Source organism: Andrographis paniculata, unplaced genomic scaffold, assembly GCF_009805555.1.
Source record: "Andrographis paniculata isolate CXL003 unplaced genomic scaffold, ASM980555v1 Contig66END, whole genome shotgun sequence".
Lineage (NCBI taxonomy): Eukaryota > Viridiplantae > Streptophyta > Magnoliopsida > Lamiales > Acanthaceae > Andrographis > Andrographis paniculata.
The window spans coordinates 3,379,746-3,402,040 of record NW_026137602.1 but is presented as its reverse complement, the minus strand read 5'-3'; the positions used below and the strand labels follow the sequence as shown (position 1 = coordinate 3,402,040).

Here is a 22,295-nt window from a genome sequence, read left to right as displayed (position 1 = left end):
AAATAAAACTACACTTTTTTAAAAATAGAAACAATAATTGACGTCCACGTGTATGGTGGGAGATGAACCAGCAGTGAATGGGACCTATAGGGATTGGGGTCATAATCAGTGGCTCACATCTCACCACAAAAACCAATATAAAATATCTCATGCATTATTATTTATTAAATACGAAACCTAAACCAATCTACAAACTACTATTTATTTATTTAATAATAATGCAATAAATAAATAAATAAAAAAACTAATTTTATTATTGTTTAATATTTTATTAAAAAAACAATATATTTCTTTGGTAACGAAAGAAAGAAGATATATAATTTTTTATACGTAAATTTATTACTATTACATGTTTAAATTATATAAATGAAGATAAAATGATATTGAAAAAATAAATAAATATTTTTTAATGGGAAAAAATAATTTAATGACATACGTAAACATATATTAATGTATAGGTATTTTATTAAAATGGGTTGTATTAGTAGACAAGTAAAATAAAAAAAAATATATATATTATTATTTTTAACTACTAATTATAGTACAATTTCTAATAATAAAAATTAAAAGCGTTGATTCATTATCACAAAAACGACACGTTTTAATAATGTACTGGCGTGTCGCTAAAGTCGTGGTTATGCTGTCAGAGGGTACAACACGCTTTTTATAGCATTAGCAACTTTAGACTAATTAAGGAAAAAGGGTAGAGGATCCAGATAATAATTCGGGTCGTCTTGTCGGATCTTCCACTGGTAGGCTAGCGAAGATCCCCTCAAAATATTCCGTTTTCCCTCTCCCTCATACAGCCTGATCATCCGATTCTCGCAGCTACTCGATTCAGATCAGGGGAAGGTTTTTGTTTCCCAAGTATGTGGTGAAGAGAAATCCCGATTTTCTTTTGACCCGAAATTTCTTTGATTTTTTTTGCTAATCGGCGTTTATGTCTACCGGAGTGGAGAGGCATGCGAATTTTCCGGCGCCGGCCGCTGCAGCAATGGCGTCGGAAGCGAAGGACCCGAAGGCCGGACCGGTTAAGAAATCGGGTCAGGTGTCGCTGGACCATGTCCTCTCCGCCCTGCGGGAGACGAAGGAAGAGCGTGAATCGAGGTTTCGGGGTTTGTTCAGTTTCTTCGACTCTAATAATGTAGGGTATTTGGATTCGGCTCAGATTGAGAGGGGGCTTTCGGCAATGCAAATTCCGGCGGATTACAAGTTCGCGAAGGAGCTGTTGGAAGTCTGCGATTCGAATCAGGACGGTAGGGTTGATTACCAGGAGTTTAGGAAGTATATGGATGACAAGGAGCTGGAATTGTATAGGATTTTTCAGGCGATTGATGTTGAGCACAATGGATGTATTTTGCCTGAGGAGCTGTGGGATGCTCTTGTCAAGGCTGGTATGTTCACAGTGTGTAATTTCTAAATTAGGGATTTGTTGTTCTTGTGATTGTTTTTTTTTTTTTTTTTTTGGTGAATTTCATTGAAATTATGTTAGATTTCTTTGGTTCGTCTGCTTACTACTTTTGGATTTTGTTCATTGGTATAGAAGCAGTATGTATAGTTTTGATGATTTGCTGTAATGTTTTGGAAGATTTTCGGTAACTTGAGAATGCAGAACTTGATGTTGCTCTAGAAGGCACAATATTTTCAGTCTGATGATGATCTCATAGTACAGTTTGGAATACATGTTTGTTACTTTTGGATATTTAGTTTGTTAGCTGAAGTGTTTTTTTGATTCTTATTGATTGTAGATGAGTATTGGAGAATGGGGTTCATCCCTTGGATTTAAAATTGAAGAAATTTGTTTAATTTTGTTTCTTGGATTTCTTGTTGTGTTTGTTTTGTGCTGATTGGATCTTATATGAGGAGAGACGTGTAATCGAATGAAAGGAGTGACTGAGTATTGTGAGATGAGGTGCATCTAGATGGGTAATGGTGTAATTTTATTTTTTATTTTTCTAAACATTAGGTTTGTTTAAGGGAGAAATTAAATGGATGATAATATTGTTGTGAAAGATTCTCCGGAAATTGCCTTGTGATTTAAGTCGTTGGCAGAGTTTTGATGACTTGTAGACATAATTTTAACAATTCTTATGTGCGGGAATATTTATTTCACGAGGTTGATCCAAGATCTTTTAGATTAGTGTTGATTTGTTCTTATGTTTTGTTTTAAACATTATCATTTCGAATTAGCTTCATTTCTTACGGTATCTTTTTGTCATAAACTCATAATAATTCTTGTTTATGGTGTCTGCAATCACCAAAGGTGTGTGTTTGGTTTAGGTTTAAAATTGGGTTTTTGATTTGAATTTTGGTTTAAATAGTATTTTGATGTGATGTTTTGTGAGAGGACATAATGTATTGTTATTGAGAACCGGCCAGATGAGTAGTGAAAGTTTGGTTTTAAAACCAAAACCAAACAAACCCACGTGTCTTCCCCCTTTTCTTTATTCCATATTCTTACTTTCCATTATTTTTTAAAGCTATTGGTAAGTATTTTGGGATATTCCATTCCTTTTGTTTCTTCTGATAAGTTTCCTCAATACATATATATATGTATATATTTGACATTTTCCCGTATGATTTCTTCAATATGTGCGATGTAAGTCTATTTTTCCTGGTGTTACTTTGGTGTTATTTAATTCTATTATTTGTATAATGTTGTGTGATGCTTAAATAATGGAATGCGATGTGCTGTAGAGATGCAGGAATTCTGTGATATAGCATTCCGATTTCTACGATTCAATTGAAACCAAAATCTGATTTCCTCAAATTAATATGGTCTTAGAAGTCTAAAATCTGTATATGCTTGCAATGCTGATTCTTCTCTTCCAGTTAATGTATGTTATGTATCATTCATGAGTTCGGATTTCCATTTATTTTCATCTTATAAGTCATGGCAGTTCTTATTTTGTAGGGATAGAACTTAATGATGATGAACTTGCTAGTTTCGTCGAGCATGTTGATAAAGACAACAACGGAATTATTACTTTCGAAGAGTGGAGAGATTTTCTGCTACTTTATCCACACGAGGCTACAATGGAGAACATCTACCGGTACTGGGAAAGGGTGTACCTTGTAGATATTGGCGAACACGCCGTGATTCCTGCAGGCATCAGCAAGCATGTTAACGCCACGAAATATTTAATCGCTGGAGGCGTTGCCGGGGCTGCTTCTCGTACTGCAACTGCACCTCTCGATCGCCTTAAGGTCCTGTTGCAAGTTCAGACTGCAAGGGCTTCGATTGGTCCTGCAGTTCAAAAGATATGGCGAGAAGGCGGGATTATAAGTTTCTTCCGAGGCAATGGAATAAATGTTGTGAAGGTTGCACCGGAAACTGCCATAAAGTTCTACACTTACGAGCTGCTGAAAAGTGTAATTGGCGAACCGAATGGGGATATAGGTCCGTTTGGCCGACTGGCTGCCGGCGGATTAGCCGGAGCCGTGGCACAGACATCTATTTATCCGATGGACCTCGTCAAAACTCGGTTGCAAACTTTTGTATGCGAAAGAGGGAATGTTCCAAGTCTGGGAAAATTGTCGAAGGATATCTTGGTCCAAGAGGGTCCTCGGGCACTTTATAAAGGGCTGATACCGTCACTTCTTGGAATGATTCCATACGCCGGCATTGACCTAGCTGCCTATGAAACCTTGAAAGATATGTCCAGAAAATATATTCTTCATGATGATGGTAACATTTTTGAATAATTTGACTTTAATCTCTTGCCTTGTTTGCATTTCCATATTTATAAATAGTTGGACATTGTGCAGAGCCCGGTCCTCTTGTACAACTAAGTTGTGGGACAATTTCGGGAGCCCTTGGAGCGACGTGCGTTTATCCACTGCAAGTGGTAAGAACAAGGTAATGCGTACATACATACATGCCTTCATCGTATTCTCGAAAAGAATGTCGCTATAGTGAACACTCGACATATATAGGTTGTGTTTAGATATGTTTTGCATCTCTGGAGAGGTTCAGAAATAGTAAAAAGTTGAATAAAAAATACTACCTCTGTTCGGTAACAAGAGTTACATTTACCTTTGCTTTTTGCGTGTTGATTTTTGAATATTGATTATTATATCACAATGTAGTACAAATCATGAAAAAATGACAAACATTTTTATTAGTGTCTTATAATACTAATATAATGACAATTCTATAAAAAAATATACAAATATAAGGATATTTTGAATGTTAATACAATGACACAAAAAGTAAATGTAACTCTTGCAGACGGACGGATGTAGTAGTTATTTAATGTAATGTAAATAAATATTAAACGAAGTATTCTGTATAGAAAAAGAGGTCTTAGATGTTAGAGTGTGTTTGTATTGTGTATTTAGTTTATGATGTATTTTATGTTAGATACGGAGAAGCGTGTAGATAATATAAAAAATACATATTTTTTGTTGAATTGTTATTTTTTTATGAATGTGTAGAGTATATATATTATATACATTGTGTGAGTGTATGTATATATTCTAATTTTTTTGTAATATTGATCGGAAAGCATATTAAATATGTTTTGTTGGGTGAATAAACCTGTAATATTTCAAGTGAAAAATAAGTATTCAATATGAAACTGGTGAAATTGCTCATAACTCCCCCGTGATTTTGAAATCAGCGTAAAATCTCTTTGTATTTTAAAAATTGTATAGCACCCTCTTATACTTTAAAAAAACGTTGTATGAAACTCCATCATCATGAAATTTCCCTTGGTTTCATGCAACATTTTTAAAAGTATAAGAGAATGTCATACAATTTCTAAAGTAAAATAGAGATATACATTGAGTTTCGAAATCATAAGGAAGTTACGAGCAATTTTACCTATGATATTTTTTGAAAAAATTATTGTCGATGTATAATAGTGCCAAAAGTGACATGAAGGCGTGAAGTGAGCCATACTAACTTGTCTAATGCCGTTCCAGAATGCAAGCTGAGCGTGCGCACAGTACGATGTCAGGTGTATTCCGGAGAACATATCTGGTCGAAGGTATCGGGGGGTTCTATAAAGGGCTTTTACCGAATCTTCTGAAAGTTGTACCGGCAGCAAGCATCACGTATATGGTCTACGAGGCGATGAAAAAGAGTCTAGATCTCGACTAGGCTGTGCTCCTCTCTTCGACTTTCCTGCTACAATCTGACGGTGGCGACGATGACGACGACAAAAATGATGATGATGATAAATAAATTTTTGTGTGGAACTATTCTTGTGGGTTGGTTGTACCTTAGGTTTCCATCGCCCCAGACGACGACGCCGTTGGGAGTGATGGTCCGAGTTTATCCTCGGCCGGATTGATCGACTCTGACTGACGACTACTGCATGCATTATATATATATATATGAATCTGTGACTCTCTCTGTGTTGGTCTATGTTGAGTATTACATTACATACAGATGGTAGGTGGTAATTGTTGTATACCATTGCTGCTGCTGCTGCTGCATAAGGTCGCCATATAATGTCTGCGGAAGGAACTGAGATTAGGTACCAATTTTTGCCATATTATTATTTATATATCACACGTTGTTTTCTTTGTTTTGTTGCCTCATCTTCTTCAGGACATTCTTTTTCGGACGCCGTAAGTCTGCAGGGCTCCTAACGTCAGTAAGTTTACTAACAAACATCTCTCTCTCTCTCTCTCTCTCTCTATATATATATATATATGCTTGGTTAGAGTGCTGAACTAAAATAATCAGTAATCAATATTGTGCTTACAGTACATATGATTGAACTACTGTCACGGGTTCTTTATTCATATGTTGCATTTGTATTATTTTCTTTTTTGTTATTATTTTCTTTTCTTGATAACGTGGGAAGTTGCAGTCAGTACTCTTCGGTTTGTGCTCAAGGTAAGCAATCGGCTGAATCTAATAACCTGCAAACTAGGTCTAATAAGACAAGTTACATTAGATGAACCATGCGTGATAGACGTTGCGTTTTCATTGTTATTAGTATATATTATGTGTGGTCTATTTATCTTTCATGTTATGTCAGCACCACCGGTGATTAATACACATTTTGTCCGCCTCTAAGGGTCATATTTATATTTTTGCAATTTTTTTTTTTTTTTTTTAATTTGTAGTACGTAATGATCAAATATAACACGTCAAAAAGGAAATAGAACTCTTATCAGCACTAGAGAACCGGTCTGTATATATCTTGTGTGGATTATTATCGTATGCTTGTCAATATTTGCTATGCATTTGTGTTTATTAAATGCATTGTGATGAGATCAATGGTAGTATGTATTGTAGGGACTATTACGGTCCTGTCAGTTTATATTATATATTTGCGTTATATTAATATATGTATACTGTGGATTTATATATCATTTATTGGCAAATGAACAAGATGTTGATCAATATCATAATAGTTATTTAAATTCAACATTTTAATAGTTAAAACTCCAAATTCAATTGTCAAACCCATAAACATGTTCATAAATACAAACAAAAGGTGTCAAATAGTTTATGTTGTGTTTGTTTGTGGTTTTTTTAGGATTTTTTTTTAATTATCAAATCAATTACATATTTTTTTTATATTATATTAAAAATAATATATCTAACACTTATTTATAATATAAATATTAAAATTCAAACTCTTAAACAAAAACTGAAGGGGTGTTTTTTTTGTAGGTTTTAGTTTTTTAATTTGGATTTTTGAATAGTAAAAAGTTAAATTTGAATAATTGTTTGACGTGTAATGTAGAGATTGATGTGATGTTTTGAATGTAAAATAAATTTATAATATAATATAAAAGAAAATTAATTGTTGGATGTAATATTTTTTTAGAAAAAAAAATGTAAAAATTTTGTGGTAAACTCTACAAAATAAAACAAGTTCTTTTTACTCGTGTTTTTATATTCAACGCAGTCGGAGAAGATTTTCGGAATAATTTCTTATTGTTATTTTGTATTCTATTTTTCTAATAATTTTTCTTATTTCATTTTCACTGGTTTGTTATTTTTTTTTATTGATTATATTTTTTTACATATTTTTTTTTATATTTTTTATATTTTTCTTTCTTATTTACTAAATTGTTTATTTTGTTGCGTTTTTTTGGACAGAACGTAAAGTATAGAGTTTGATTTTTTAAATTTGTAATATATAAAAATTATTTAAATGTAATTTAATTTTTTATTCGCAATTGATTATAATTTATATTAAGGTATATTTTATTTTATTTTTTTACCTTTTTTTACATCAGAGAGTTGCATTTTTTAGTAGGAGAGTTACAATTTTGTTATCTAATTAAGTTATCACATTGTTGGAGAATTGATTTTATCATTAATAAAAGAAGTTGTTATTATGTATATAAATAATATTTTTATTTTCATATTACATTTTATAATAGATATATTTTTTTTTTCATATTTAATTTGTAAGTATGTATTTTATTTTATTTTATATTCAAATAAAACTATTAGTATTTACTATTAAAAGAAATTAAACAAATTCATGTTATATAAACAATATTTTTGTATAATCTATAGAAAAGAAGTACTGTATATTTTTTAAAATTAAATATTTTAAATATATATTCACAATTATTATTTTTAGCTTATTTTATATATTAATAAATAAATAGCTTACTATTATCATAATAAAAATTCTAAACACATCTAAAATTTTATAAATTTTTTTAATTACTATTGTTCATAATAAATTAAATTGTTATTTTAATATTATATTATTTTAATTATATTATATATTTTATTTTAAATATATAATTATAATTTATATTATTATATATTCATTTGAAGTTTGTAAAATTATTTATTTTAATTTATTGTTATAACAATTATTTTTATAAAAATTTTATTATCATTTAAATAAATTAAAATAACCGTACAGATAAATTTATCATAAATTTAATTTTAAAAATGATTCTACTATAAAACTTAAAATAAATTTTTTATTTTATTTAAAAATAAAATATTGAATGAAAACTTAATTTTTTGAAAAATGTACTCAAAATGCTGGAAGCTTGGAACCAACGTGTTGCTTCAAGAGGCTTCCATGCTGACACTCTACCTCTAAATCAATGACACGTGTCCCCTCCCCTGACGTATCCACCTTCTCCTAGAATCATCTTTCCCCCAAAGACTGTATATAAATCTCAGAAGCTCGCAATTACCAAAAACCCTAACCATGGCTGCTTTCAGATTAATTAATAAACCAGTAAGCACTATTCAATCCCATCCAATTTTCTTTCCCATTCTCTAATCAATTAATCGAAAGTTTCCCAATCTTATCTGATCTTATCTTTGAATTCGTTTTCCAATTTTTTTTCAGGCGTACTGGAAATCAATGGCGAAACAGCTTCAAGGCGCCTCAAATTTCGCCACGTGGACGTCCCCCAAATCGAAGCCCTACGCCGCCGCCGCAGAAGAGCAGCTCAACCGTCCGCCGGGAGGGATTAAATCCAAGTACGCATCATTTTTTTTTTTTTTTTTAATTTTAATTTTTGGAAGTTTAATTGATTAAAAATGGAGATTCCGGCGGCGGCGGCAGGTTGCCGAAGGGGGATTTGGTGCCGGTGTGCGTGGCGGTGGGGATGATCGTGGTGTCGGCGGGGTTCGGGGTCTACACGGCGGCGCACCAGCTGGGGCGGGCGCCGAACGTAGCGGTGAAGAAGTCGCGGCGGGAGACGATCCCGGAGGTGGTGGCGCCGGAGGCGGTGGCGGAGGACGCCGAGAAGTTCCTCCGCGGGTCGTTCTTCCGGAAGGTTGCGCACATTCAGGACGCCGACCGCCAGGAAGTCATGTCCGATCCTATCCGTGGCGACGTATATGCCAGGTATCTATATATGCACACCCATAATTTATCAGTATATCTCGTATAATACACGCTATAATTATGAATTTATAATATTTATTTTTATTACAAATAGTTTTTGTTGTATTCTTTTAGCTTTTTCAACAATTTATCTTTGATTCATACCGTAAAAGAGTATCAATTTTTTTCAATTTTTTTTAAAAACTTTATTTCTATCGACATTAAAATTATTTTTATAATTTACAATATTATTTGGTTATTTTAGTTTTTTATTTTACGGGTCTTCTATCCGTATTATTGATGAAAATAATTTTACAATAATTTTTAATTTGTACTGTATTTTAAATAATTAATATTAAAAAATTTAAACAAAATTTTTAGAGGCGGAAAGATCTTCTAAAAAGATGCAGTGTTATTTTTATTTAATTTTATAGATATTTAAAATAAATAATATATATAAAAATAATAATAATAATATTATTATATTGGTGAATTAATAAATAAATAATTAATTAATTTTAATTGGATTGGAATGGAGGGGGAGGAGAGTGGAGACGTTGAAGGATGTTGGAGTGGATCCACGTCATCCTCAGCCAGCAGCAGCTAATTAATGGATAATTATGATTTAAGTTCAGTTGATGTATTTATTATACTGTATGGAGCTAAGCTAGTTATGTGTTGGTAATGAAGTGGAATGCATGTACGGACAATCGGCTACCACAGTTACCTTTGTACATAAAAATGCATCCATGTTCAGTTCTGGGTAATCAATACGATCCGACCAACACAATCATGTTGGTTATTTAGGATGACTCTGGTCGTGTACGATCACGGCCGTATTTAATTCTAATCAATTCTAATCTAATCATCGTTCATAATATCGTAATTATGATATTGAATAAGACTAAATAATAATTTTTGTTCTTTACTTTTTAATGCTTACTTAAGGGTGTGTTTGTTTGGGAATTGGATTTTAATTTCATTATTCATCGAATTTTTTTTAGGGAAAAATATTAAATTAAACACTTATTTTTTATTTTTTATATTATACTAAAAATTAATTTTACATTCAAAATATCATATTAATATTTATTTATAACACCTCATATAATTATTCAAATTTAAAATTTTTACTATTCAAATTTTAATTCAAAATTCAAACTCCCAAACAAAGCAAACACACCTGACGAAAACAAAGTGGATTGTTATTAATGAAGATGATAGACACTCATAGTTCAACAGTCTAGAGGTTATATACATGGAAGGAAAACTTTATCGCACGATGTTTAGGTAAAGTTCCCCCATTTGTGATGGATGCCAAAATGGGCCTCTCTTGTATTCGGAGCTTTCAATTTTTATTTTTTAATTATATTTTTTATAAAAATTAATTTAAATTTATTATAAAAAATAATTTTATTTATTTATATATTATATAAAAAAATTCTTTAAAAAATATTAATAATTAATTTTTATTTTAAAATTAAATAAATATTTACATAAAAATAATAAATATATAAAAAAACTTTAATTTTTACATTAAAAAGAGAACAATAAAATAACATCATATAACTCAATATTATTAATTTACTAAAATTCACTAATTCAAATATTATATCTATAAATCAATAAGCTCCATTCTTATGGACCAATTAAAATCCACTAATTCTAAAATTCACCTTTATGCAGTGTTATATAATATAATACATCGATTATTTCAAAACTAGAGTAGGGTATGTTTCTTCAAGGGTTTGGCCCCAATTTACTGCAGTAAATTGGGCGCCAACCCCCTTTTTTTTTTTTTTTCTAAAAAAATTAAAATATTATTTAATATTTATTATAATTAAATGAAAAATATATATATACAATATATTATTGGAGTATAAAATTTTCTATAATATAAATAAATAAAAATTTAAATATATATATTAAATATAATATAAATTCATACACTATAAATTTTATCAATTAAATTTAATACACAATTATATTATTTTATTATTATCCATCAAAATCAATACACATCAAAATTTCCCAAATCTCAACCAAAGAAAAAAAAAAAACAATAAAATCCAAATTTATTCTAAAAGTCAAATAAAAATCAAACTCAAACACAACACACCCCAAACTCTCCCTCCAAACTCTCCTAAAGATACATACCCTTAATATTCAAGATCGGGACTTTTAAGCAATAAAAAAAAAATATATATATATATACATTACTTTTTAATTAAAATAAAAAATACAATATTATAAGATTATAAAAAAAAAAAAAAAAAAAAAAAAAGAGTCCATAATAATAATAATAATAATAATAATAACAATATGGAAGCAGACGGCTTAAGCTGAAGGTCTGATAACATCCTGCGTTTCATGTACAACCTCACGCGCCTTCTGGCCCACGTGCTCCGCCGCGTCCTGCACGCGCCACCTGGCCTGCTCCAGCTGCTCCGGCAAGCTTCGCCGCATCTGCCTCAAGTAGTTCAGCAGCCACGACACCGACGACAGCGCCATCAATCCGAACGCGCCGGACGTCAGGATTCCGGCCACCGCCGCCGCCAGGGCCAGGGCGGCGGGGACAAGGATCGGGCTGAAGACGATGAAGAGCGGGGTGGTTAGGGCCAGCCCAATTAGGGTTCCGGCGAGGGTCAGGCCGGACAGAAAGAGGAGGACGGCGCCGACGGGGAAGAGCGTCACGACGGCGAGGATTTGGAAGGCGGAGGAAGGCGACGGCTGGCTCTTGTAGTTGTACCCGTCGGCGGCGGTGGCGCGGTGCTGGTAGCGCGGCTCGGCGGCGGCGGCCATGGCTGTCGGAGAAGATGATGCAGAATGATTTATTGTTTAATTTTTAATTAATAAATAAAATGAGCGGCGGAGGTGAAGTTTTATAGAGAAAGGGAATTGTGACACGCGGGGCTTTTTGAGACACGTGTTCGATTCCTTGAGCATGCAAAAATACTACTACGTGATTATTTGTTTTGTTTTTTGTTTGTGTGTGTTCACCTTTTTATGTTTTAGTGGAATGTATTATTTTTTAAATTTTATTTATAACTCCTTTTGTGATAGGAAGTATATATATATATATATATATCGTATACTTGGTCTCAATTTGTTATTACTTTTATTAATCTTATTAAAATAAATTTTGTTTTTAATTATAGTTAAATATTTTTATTATTATTAAAGATAAAAATAATAAAATTATTTTATATATTTTTACTATTAATAAAATATTATTTTTTACATTTATATAAAAAAAGGTAAATAAATAAGGATGAAGGAAATATAATATTTATTTTTATATATTTTGGTATAGAAATTTTATAGAAAAATAAAAAATAAATGCACCAGCCGGGAATCGAACCCGGGTCTGTACCGTGGCAGGGTACTATTCTACCACTAGACCACTGGTGCCATTTATCAGTACAAATTTCTATAAAATATTTATAATATATAAATAAATCATAAACTCCCGCCCCTCTCTGACATGGCTCATCAACATATGAACAACTCTTCGCATCCGAAAAACAAGAGAGTAAAAATCATTTTTTGTCCCATTCAATATCATAATTATTAATTTTGGTTTTATTCAAAAAAAATTATCAATTTTGGTCTCACTCAAATGAAAATTTATTAATTTTAGTACCAAATTGGTTGACTGTGACTGAACATGGCCGTGTTGGATGACTCAGAAGGTGGCAGGGCGTCCCAGGCAGCCAACACGCCGTGTTATTACCCTGCACTTATGAGAACACGGGCAGGTTCATGTTCCTGCCCATGTTCTCAACGCAGACATGTTCACGACCATGTTTTCAATATAATCATATTGTAAGTCATATTTATTATTATTTTTATTTTTTGGTTAAAATTATTTGATATATATATTTATAATTCAATAAAAATATTTTTTACAATATAAAAAATAATAAATTTTTAATATTTTAAAAATATATAAAAATAATAATATATTAATATATTTTTTAATAATACTCCCTCCGTCCCATTTACTATGTCCATATTGCCGTTTATGTCTGTCCCACATCACATGTCACTTTCATTTTTTTGGAAAATAATTACACACTATTTTTTTAATTTAATTTTTTTATAATTAAACTAATGAGTTATCTTAATTTTAATCTTAATATAATTATAAATTAAGATTAAGATAACTCATTAGTTTAATTAAAATTAAAAAAAATTAAATTAAAAAAATAGTGTGTAATTCACATGGAACAGACATAAATAGCAATACGGACATAGTAAATGAGACGGAAGAAGTATTATTAAAAAATATATTAATACATTATTATTTTTATATTTTTTTAAAATATTAAAAATTTATTATTTTTTACATTATAAAATAATTGTAAAAAATATTTTTGTTAGAACTATAAATATATATATCAAATAATTTTAACCGTGAAAATAATAATAAATATGACTTAGAATATGAACATGATCGTGAACATGACCTAGAACATGATTGTGTTGACAACATAGACAGGAACATAGCCTAGAACATAGCTATGTTCTCACAGAACAAGGGCAGAGACACTGCCGTGTCCAGAAGTGCAGGATAATCAACACGGCCGTGTTGGCCGTCTGAACGCCTGTCATATTCTGTGTTGGAAAATCTACAGGAATGTAATGTAACTTGGAGGCATATCTCCCAGCAAAAGACTACAATTGCAGGCCTAATTTATCGGCATTTCCGGGACGGTCGAACAGCGCGAATTCTGAAAATTTCATCACTTGAAAGTTAGGATCAATTAGGCAAGATGGCAAAGTAAAATAAATTGCATGTTAGTTCACAATGCTGGAAAGAACAAGTCAATCCAGTCTGTGGTTCAACAAATCTTTTTATCATTTGACATTTAAACCATATATATACCATAATGAAAAAATAAAATAAATTGCAGTTCGACATATATACAATAGATTCAATAGCTCAGCACTGTGTTTGGTTGTGATTTCAACCACTATTCACTCCGGTTTCAAATAAAAATGCACTATTTTTTTCTCATAAAACATAACATCAAAATATTAATTAAACAAAAACTCAAATCGAAACCTCATTTCAATTAATTTCAAACCACAACCAAAAAAATCTGGTTCAACATGTTTCTGTAAATTTCTTATGTGATTACACCATACTCCCAAAATAAAATCAGCACATGTTCCAAGCCCTTATTATCGACGTAAACTCCTCAGGCGATTAATTCTATTTTGTTCATGCATTCAGGCATCTAATGGACCAAATGTCATCTTTCCAAATGCAATATCAAGATATATATATATATCTTGTGAAGCTTGATTTCAGGCAACCTTTTCAATAGTTCAGTTCCAGACATTTTTTTAACACAAAAGCGCATCCCCAATTAAACAATATAGTTGTGTCGAACTAGATGCAAAGTGAATTTGACTTTGAACAGGAAAGCACATTTTTCATCATATTGGCAGAGCCTGCGGCAAACACAAACTTAAAGTCGTCTATCAAGAAAACCAGTTACTTCAAAAACACCGTAATCTTCAAGGAAACTAAGAAGTAAGAATATGGAAGCATGTAAATCTAGCCAAATCTTATTTTATTCTGCACTGGCAAATATGATTTTCCATCATCCATATAAAATCAGCACATAGGGAGACATTTATGCATGTCATCGAAAGATTTAAAACTGAAAAAACAAAAACAAAAAAAGCATACCAGTTCGCTACCCAAGTATTTCAGGATGATCTTCCCAAAAGCTCATATCAATTATATTACAATGCTTGATTACAACTATCTTGCGCGATTTTCCAGCGGCACCTTCATTATTTTCCACAGCTTTTGTCTCCTGCAAACATTGATTTAATAATCAGATGAGTTCAATGACATGAATCTCCACACATTTATGTTTTATCAGTACTTTTTCTGATCAAAAAGCTCATCTATCAAATACTTTAATTAATTGTTTAACTAAGAGCTATTGAATAAACTAGAAAAGATGAGAAACCTAATTGCCAAACCCTTTAAATAGGCAGACAACACTAGTTGTACAACAGTTGTGAACACTTCCGGGTGTGTTTGGCTTTGAAAATTTGTCATTTGAAAATAAATTTTGGAGGTAACGTTAGATTGCATCATGGGAAAACAAGAACTAAAACACACCCTAACATTCTTGGCCTTCATAAAACAAACAGTCTAGGACCCATTAATAGAGCTGTAAACATATCCACTCACAAGCAGTTCGAGCCAAAGAATAACTAAAGCAAAGAAACAGTTAGCTCATAAGCTGGCACGATTACATATATAATTAATAATAAAGATATGCATTTATCCTCCATATTTTATGTTTAAGTAACTAATTATTCATTCGTTTAAAATAATCAAAACAATTAAGGCCTAATCAAACCCATTAAAATCTAAGTAAAAATCATTAGTTATAAGATCTACTTAATTATGTAATAATTCATTCACTTTAGTGGGCTAAAGCCAACTACACTCTAAGCAGAACTCAATCCGGTTAGCACAAAACTCTTCTCAAGTTTACACTTTAGCAACTCACTTGTTACACGGCCTTGAATCAATAAAAATACAGAAAATCAACTCAATCTCTTTAAGTAGAAACAAGACAGCAAGCAATAAGAGTATGTCAAGAGGGCGAACTTAAAGAATCATATAGTCACAGAAAACTGCCAGATAATATACTTCAAGGACAAATCATTAGTGTGTGTGTGTGTGTGATAAAGAGAGGGAGAGAGAGTAGGATGTGACCTTGTCCCAATAAACACATGATCCACGGCGAGATATGGTTGGCATCGTGTTATAATAATTGAGAGTACCCGACTGCTTATCCAGAAGTTCATTTTTGTCATGGGCTTGAGTACCCTATAAAGGAGCAGATATGAGTGAAAGACTAATAATCAGTAGAAAATTCTGAAAACTAACACTACATTCTAGGGAACAATGTTTTATTTATTATTTTTTTTCTCATAAGAAAGATCAAAAGAGAGACAAATCATTATGTCTCTTATTAAAAACAAGGTGTGAAAACAGAACGACGTAAGTTAAAAATGACTCATGTTCAGCCAAGCATGAATACACAAGAGGTCCGTGCTGCTACAGTAACTTAAACCATAAAAAAGGATCCCACCTTCAAGCAATTTTGTGCTTCACTCGTGCTTTTTCCAGACTTCACTAGCATCCAGAAACAAGTATTGTATTGATTGTTAATATGGCCTGCGAAAATGCAAATATTATGAAAGTTAAATTTTCTTAGGTAATAGATGATTGTTTTTCCCTACCGAGAGTATGGGCTCTTCGATCCAATTAAAAGTTAAGAGAAGTGAGGCCCTGAAGAAAACAAAAATTAATTCTAACTCACAATCAACTTGTCTCCATGCTAGATAGTCTCGAAGAATCTTACGGGATGGATAGCAAACAGCACGACCATCAAAATATGGTGGGTACTTCATCATACTATGTGGGAAAAAGTCAATCCACTTCATAGAGTACAGTGACGAGAACAAAGATACAACTGCAGAAACTAATTTGCTGCAATGTAATAGAATGAAGAAATCAGAGGTGGATATATAATTGAACAGAGACACGAGGCAACAATAAATTATACATTCTTGAAATTTCCAATCACGATAAAATAAATTTGGTTGTTACATCCAATAGACCATGCAAATCTGATTAGTTACATCACAAATACCCATTATCAACTTTTAGAAGTTACAGAAGCATAAAATGGATACCTTGCACGTCTTCCATAGAGCTGAGATTCTTTCCTCAAAACAAAGCTGAAAGTACACCGAAATTATCAAGCCTAACATGAAAGTTTAATGCAAGTGAAGTAGCAATAGGCGAAAGTTGATGTATTACCTGTACTCATCACTAACCCCATAAGCAAAGACAATATCCTTGAACTCTTCTAGTACACTGGCTGCACAGGCATTCATCAGGTCGAGAGCTCGTAGATCATTTGGCTTCTCAAACTCATGGACAACAGAAAATCTATCATAACACCAAACAGAAGTAATAACTGAATTAGCTTTTACTCTAATCCTCAAAATTACAGGCTTCTCTGTATAACGGATTATTTTGGTCAGCATGGTCTCATTGAGAATGTGAAAATAAATAAATAACACTCGAACAGTATATAAATATGTCTTAACGACAGAGCCAAGAGGGCAAAATTTTCACAAAGATCCCACTCCTGAGCCATTATGCTACATATCATAAGCAAAATCCACCCTCCCCATATCTCTAAGCAATGCAAAACCCCCTAATCCATTGCTGCATTATACACCTCAGTTCATTATTACACAAATATAACTGAAGCTACTGTTATCAGATGTATAAGTAGATGAAAGACAATATATCAGTCACAGCATACAATGCCAAACTTGATAAATACAGAGCAGCAAAAAGAATAATTAAAATTATCTCAACAGTCTGTTACTACACTCTGACTCCAGACTGCTTACAACTTTTGCCTCCAATTTATTCACGACTTAACTCCTAAAAGTAACAAATCTAAATAAGTTGAATCGTTTCAAGCATTAAGTTTGAAAGATAATGTAATTCCTAGCCCAAATAAGCTAATCATATTGAAAAGCATTTTTAAAGACACGAGCATGAGTTCATCTGAAATGCAACATCAAGTACACCATTGAAAGCACTTGTGAAGAAAATTATAGAACCGTGCTTACCTATGAAAATGGCAACCATCAACACGTATGACAATCCAAGTAGACGGCATCAATTTGCCCTCGTGTAGAAATGACTCAACATAATCATCATAATCAGGTTTGCTCTTGTTTAAATCTTCAGTAACTTGACCCAACTCCTTCAAAAGACACAAATGGTCATTCCAAAACCTCTTTGATGCAATGTTTTCTGAATGAACTTTTATGACCTTCATCCTTGGTCTTTTCACTGGACAACCATCATCCTTGTACTTCACGATATCTTCAACCTAGTAATCACATAGGATATAAAAATTCAATTAGTTGATATTGCACTGAAAACTGGCCAACCATATCAATCAGCTTATACATAAAATTAAGCCTGAAGTCAGCTGTCAGCATGCTTGCCAATCAGCAGATCCGACATCCAAACCATGTTTCAGATAGTAAAAACAGTTGGCACTTTACACAATGTCAGAAGCAAAGACATAAATATGCACCAAGAAAGAGAATCCTAGACAAACAGAAAAATAATAAAAGCTACCTTGGTCTTGAAGGCACATGTGCCTTGGCGAAAAATTTCTGGAATGTCTTTCTTGTAGTTAATGTTAAAGAGCTGGAAAAGCAATTCATTTCTATCTTGTTTCTGTGATCCCTGAAAAACAGAAATCAAATGTAGCCATGACATATGTGGATAGGCATGATAAATTCAAAATAGATGAAGTGTAAGAGAAACAAATTTGAAATAAATAAGAGTTCAATGTTGATTCAACGCCAGTATATCATTCAGTTTCAGACATTGAACAGATCAGAAGGGTAAAAAGAGAAAGGGCTTTGTTATCAGATGATCTTATAGACTTCAGCTTTCCACAGGGAATGAACGACTTAATGAAAAGTTTTTAGCTGCAGAAACCATGTAAACAAAGTGCAAATGAAAAGGCAGAGGCTATGTTTGGATGAATTTTTTCAACCCCTAATCGCACATACACACACATAATCCACCAAAGCTTATAAAACATATTTTCTATCTTATATAAATACAAAATACCCAACAACAAAATAGTTATTCAATAAGTATCCCTTATTTAATTTATTCACTAAATACTTGTTCTAACCACAATAATTCTATCATTACATGATATTTTTCATATAATAAATAGATGAAATCAATCAAATCAATTGAATAAACCAAACACATTTTACATTATACATTACTCTTAACTTGACAGAACCCCACACTATCCCGCATACCCAAAACATCCAAATGTATACTCACATGTAGCAAAAATATCTAGGCGAGGATTCAAATCATCAAGATAGTGATCAAACATAATTTGCATACATCTAGAGAGAAAATATTTTGCTCGATGAATTGACCTTCAGCATTTCTTCTGCTTCCCTTTCAGACTTTCCACTCTTAACTAGCTGCCAAAAACAAGTATCATTCTGGTTCTTTAGGTGACCTGCCAAATGGATAATGAGTTCAAATTCATGGATGTTAACCTCCTTTATGTAAAGAATTTCTCTAAACAAGATCAACAACATTTAAGTAGCAGACATAGGAATGCACAAAATAAATGCAGTATTATTGCATCGTGTGAAGTAATTTGACATACATTCATACTGTCTCCATACAAAATATGCCTGCAGAACCTCCATGGATGCGCAGCAAATAACTCGCGATCGAAATGAAGGAGCATATCTCAAGTCCTTTTGAGGGAAGAACACCTTCCATTTGGTGACATAAGCTGATGTGAAGAATGATACAATAAGGGAGTTTATCTTACTGCAATCGTATCACAGTCAGCATTCATGAGAGAGAAAAAGTGTTAATGATAATTTGACACTATTATTCTTCCAACCTCATAGACTAATGGCATAAAACATAAAAACTACATAAAAGCAAAGAAGTAATAATCCACAAAATTGAGATAGTAGATCTCAGGAAAAGCAAATTAATTTATAGCATAAGTATGTTTCGAAACACTCTAAGCACCGAGTGTTCAACAGAGACAAGTTGCTTCAGCTAACTCTTGGTTATTCAAACATTAGTGATCAAATTAAAACTACCCTTGGATAGGTGGTTCGCTATGTAAATGGATCTCACTTGAGGAAGCATCCACATACAACAAGAACTTTGATCGGATATAAATTTCTTGTCTCCAATTACAAACTCATACTCCAATCATGCATGATAAAATGACAACCTAGGGTCGCAACGCTTGGCTACTATGTAATCCTGAAAATTAATAATGCCATTCACTTGGAATCTCCTGATGAAGAAGAATAAATTAATTCATATTTCAAAAGTATAGTGTCACTCGCTCTCACTCATATCCTATATTCTATTATATTTGAGTATAAATAAAATAAAATAAAATAAAAAGTCCAATATCTTAAGCTTTGTTTCACCATTCATAATTAGCCAATTCAATAAAACCACTCATATGTCATGCACCGAAATCTAAATCCAAGCATAGCCTAATGAAACCTTCAAATCTCACTTAGATATATAAATTTCATTAACAAACTCTCACAAGCACAACAAAAAACAACAAAGACACAAACCTGGCACGCCTACGATAAAACTTTGTGCCCTTTTTGAAGATGAAACTGAAAACAAACAATAAAGAGTCATGCAACAAACCATAAATATCTAGATAATGAGGACAAATAATAATTTGCTAATACAAGAAATCGTGTACCTAAACTCATCACTGTAACCATAAGAGAATATAATGTCTGGAAAATGCTCCAAAACAGCCGTTGCACACTCATTCATCAACTCTAGTGCTTTCATATCATTGGGTTTATCAAATTGATGCACCTCAGAAAATCTGCTCCAACATAAAGTAATTATTAAAAAAACAAAACAAACAAAAATATAAGACTGACATGTAATGTAAATTACCCAGGAATAAAGTATAGATCAACTTATACCTGCAAAAATCACGGCCATCCACGCGGACAACAATGAAGTTTGGTGACATTATTTTGTCCTCCACCTCAAATGCCTTCACATACTCATACTTGCTGTTAGCCATTTCAAGATTTATACAGGAATTAATTCTATGGAGTCATTATTCAGCTTTTGTTTCTTCTTGCTTTCCCTTTCCCTAGAATTCAACAACAGAAGAATATGATATTACTGTTACCCAAATCCCAAATACAGAAAATTTTGCAAGCAACACTGAGCATAGGCCATAATCAAACCTAGCGAGGCCCCGGAACTACAGCAGACTATATTGAAAATATATAAATGTAATTCAGAAATAAAAATGTGTAAATTTTTTATTGAGTTTGAAATAAATAACACACTGCACATCTGATTTCCAGGGAGTTGAACATGCATACACAACATATATAGTTGGTCCAACCATTATCAAAGATTCGATACGAGTAAGCAGTACGTATTGAAAGTGTTGAGATATTTTAGATATTTAGTTTTAGATTTAGTAGATTTGGTCTTATTTTATTTAGATTCGAGTCTATTGAGTCTGTATATTATGCCTGTTAGAATATTTTCGTCTGGTATCAGAGCCTACTTTTCTCATGCCGTATATATAGCCTACCAACCCGCATTTCTTCGGGTAAATTCAACCTGGGATGTACCCATAGGTCTTCCAATTTTGAGATTTTTTTAATAATTTCTAGCTCTTTCTTTTTCTTTTTTCTAATTTTGATTTTATCTTTAGTCCTTATTTTGTCTGCATTTAAAGTCATGTCCGTGCATCTGTTTGCGATTATGCGATCCGTCTATTGTATTTCTTCAGAGCCATATTTCTGATTGCATCGAGAGTCTCATTATTTCCGAATTTGTGGAGAGTACTCCCGTCATTTTCGGGCTCAAGAGAGTCATCTTTTTTTGCTCCAGGAGAGTCATGTCGTTTTCGACTCCATTTTGAGTTCTGTTATTTTCGACTCTAATTCAGTTGAGTGCATTGTTTCTATCATTTACCCGTAGAGCGGCGGCGGCAACGACAGACAAGCATCTGTTATTTTTATTATTTTAGATATTCTGTTTTATTTGAGTCTAATAAGTCAGTATATTATGCCTATTTATAGGTTTCTATTTTGGTGATGAATAACATTGCAATTTCCTGGGTTTCGTAAAATATTCTAACAGAAAGCATACAACATTTTCACATGCAATGATGCAAAAATAATTCAAGCTCATATGTTAACAGGGCTTGTGTTTAAATTGTATATACAAAATTGAATATTTATGCCAGCGTAAAATATAGAAGCAATATAATAACTTCAGTATACTAACAGAGAGAAGATAAAGTCCTTGGGGGCAATCGGTAGGGCAGCTAGTAGCAGTAAACATAAAACATAACCATAAACATAAGCTTGAAACGCGATTGAACATTACTATACGCAATAAAAAACAAAATCAAGATTTTAACAAAAAAACAAGCAGAAAGAAACAGCCGCAAGCTGCGGCCGGGTCTGCCTTACCTGGCGGTTGACCAGCGGCGGCAGGGAGGAGACGACGAGAGCCGGAGAGGCGTCGGACGAGATGACGATGTGAAGTTTGCAGAGCTGAGAGGGATACTGTGAACAGAATTGAAATTAGGATTAGGGCTGAGGTCATGGTCCAGGGAGGAAGGCAACGGAAGGAAATTTGCCCAATTGGACACGAATTAATTAATTTAGGGTGTGTTTGTTTGGGGGATTTAATAAGATTTCTACTATTCATCCAATTTTTTTCCCCAAAAAACATCAAATCAAACACCTATTTTTTATTTTTTATATTATACTAAAAATCAATTTTACATTCAAAATATCACATCAACATCTATTTATATCACATCATACAACTATTCAAATTCAAAATTTTTACTA

The 22,295-nt window shown here is 32.5% G+C and overlaps 4 protein-coding genes and 1 non-coding gene across 8 annotated transcripts; 2 read left to right on the top strand and 3 right to left on the bottom strand.

Annotated features, from left to right (window-relative positions):
- Nucleotides 1–689: 689 nt before the first annotated feature.
- On the top strand, nucleotides 690–5,537 carry LOC127263070 (calcium-dependent mitochondrial ATP-magnesium/phosphate carrier protein 2). Of its 2 annotated transcripts, none has more exons than XM_051292008.1 (4): nucleotides 690–1,394; nucleotides 2,915–3,688; nucleotides 3,769–3,848; nucleotides 4,927–5,169. In XM_051292008.1, the coding sequence occupies exons 1-4, from the start codon at nucleotides 941–943 to the stop codon at nucleotides 4,936–4,938; spliced, it is 1,320 nt and encodes a 439-aa protein (XP_051147965.1). In that variant the 5' UTR covers nucleotides 690–940; the 3' UTR covers nucleotides 4,939–5,169. The 2 variants fall into 2 exon arrangements, with proteins under 2 accessions (XP_051147965.1, XP_051147964.1); XM_051292007.1 differs by having other exon boundaries at nucleotides 691–1,394; nucleotides 3,769–3,859; nucleotides 4,927–5,537.
- A 2,503-nt stretch (nucleotides 5,538–8,040) lies between these two features.
- LOC127263155 (uncharacterized) lies at nucleotides 8,041–9,544 on the top strand. The gene is made up of 4 exons (XM_051292143.1): nucleotides 8,041–8,180; nucleotides 8,295–8,428; nucleotides 8,514–8,798; nucleotides 9,316–9,544. The coding sequence occupies exons 1-4, from the start codon at nucleotides 8,151–8,153 to the stop codon at nucleotides 9,386–9,388; spliced, it is 522 nt and encodes a 173-aa protein (XP_051148100.1). The 5' UTR covers nucleotides 8,041–8,150; the 3' UTR covers nucleotides 9,389–9,544.
- Nucleotides 9,545–11,071: 1,527 nt separating this feature from the next.
- Nucleotides 11,072–11,708, bottom strand: LOC127263156 (oleosin H2-like). Its single transcript, XM_051292144.1, has one exon. It carries the CDS (start codon nucleotides 11,577–11,579, stop codon nucleotides 11,115–11,117), a length of 465 nt encoding a protein of 154 aa, XP_051148101.1. The 5' UTR covers nucleotides 11,580–11,708; the 3' UTR covers nucleotides 11,072–11,114.
- Nucleotides 11,709–12,117: 409 nt separating this feature from the next.
- Nucleotides 12,118–12,188, bottom strand: TRNAG-GCC (transfer RNA glycine (anticodon GCC)). Its single transcript has one exon. It is a non-coding gene; the product is annotated as a tRNA-Gly (tRNA).
- A 1,012-nt stretch (nucleotides 12,189–13,200) lies between these two features.
- On the bottom strand, nucleotides 13,201–22,073 carry LOC127263081 (tRNA(His) guanylyltransferase 1-like). 3 transcript variants are annotated; one of them, XM_051292023.1, is made up of 15 exons: nucleotides 21,909–22,073; nucleotides 20,388–20,563; nucleotides 20,153–20,284; nucleotides 20,016–20,060; nucleotides 19,064–19,233; nucleotides 18,825–18,910; nucleotides 17,992–18,102; nucleotides 17,472–17,737; nucleotides 16,642–16,773; nucleotides 16,515–16,559; nucleotides 16,139–16,308; nucleotides 15,908–15,993; nucleotides 15,529–15,642; nucleotides 14,479–14,608; nucleotides 13,201–13,510 (listed from the first exon to the last, which is right to left on the bottom strand). In XM_051292023.1, exons 2-14 carry the CDS (start codon nucleotides 20,489–20,491, stop codon nucleotides 14,486–14,488), a joined length of 1,584 nt encoding a protein of 527 aa, XP_051147980.1. In that variant the 5' UTR covers nucleotides 20,492–20,563; nucleotides 21,909–22,073; the 3' UTR covers nucleotides 13,201–13,510; nucleotides 14,479–14,485. The 3 variants fall into 3 exon arrangements, 2 of the variants coding, with proteins under 2 accessions (XP_051147980.1, XP_051147981.1); XM_051292024.1 differs by lacking the exon at nucleotides 21,909–22,073 and having other exon boundaries at nucleotides 19,064–19,195; nucleotides 20,388–20,536; XR_007841366.1 differs by lacking the exons at nucleotides 13,201–13,510; nucleotides 14,479–14,608 and adding an exon at nucleotides 16,059–16,107 and having other exon boundaries at nucleotides 15,528–15,642; nucleotides 16,181–16,308.
- Nucleotides 22,074–22,295: the final 222 nt, after the last annotated feature.

Excerpts from the sequence above, each read along its gene's own strand:
- LOC127263156 (XM_051292144.1), bottom strand. The coding sequence starts at position 11,579 with ATGGCCGCCGCCGCCGAGCCGCGCTACCAGCACCGCGCCACCGCCGCC.
- LOC127263070 (XM_051292007.1), top strand. The coding sequence starts at position 941 with ATGTCTACCGGAGTGGAGAGGCATGCGAATTTTCCGGCGCCGGCCGCT. Across the intron at positions 1,395-2,914 it reads GGATGCTCTTGTCAAGGCTG|GGATAGAACTTAATGATGAT; the intron begins GTATGTTCACAG and ends CTTATTTTGTAG. Across the intron at positions 3,689-3,768 it reads ATATATTCTTCATGATGATG|AGCCCGGTCCTCTTGTACAA; the intron begins GTAACATTTTTG and ends GACATTGTGCAG.
- LOC127263155 (XM_051292143.1), top strand. The coding sequence starts at position 8,151 with ATGGCTGCTTTCAGATTAATTAATAAACCA. Across the intron at positions 8,429-8,513 it reads CCGGGAGGGATTAAATCCAA|GTTGCCGAAGGGGGATTTGG; the intron begins GTACGCATCATT and ends CGGCGGCGGCAG. Across the intron at positions 8,799-9,315 it reads CGTGGCGACGTATATGCCAG|GGGGAGGAGAGTGGAGACGT; the intron begins GTATCTATATAT and ends ATTGGAATGGAG.
- LOC127263081 (XM_051292023.1), bottom strand. The coding sequence starts at position 20,491 with ATGGCTAACAGCAAGTATGAGTATGTGAAGGCATTTGAGGTGGAGGAC. Across the intron at positions 16,774-17,471 it reads GATGGTTGCCATTTTCATAG|ATTTTCTGTTGTCCATGAGT; the intron begins GTAAGCACGGTT and ends GTGTTATGATAG. Across the intron at positions 16,309-16,514 it reads CTCTATGGAAGACGTGCAAG|CAAATTAGTTTCTGCAGTTG; the intron begins GTATCCATTTTA and ends ATTACATTGCAG.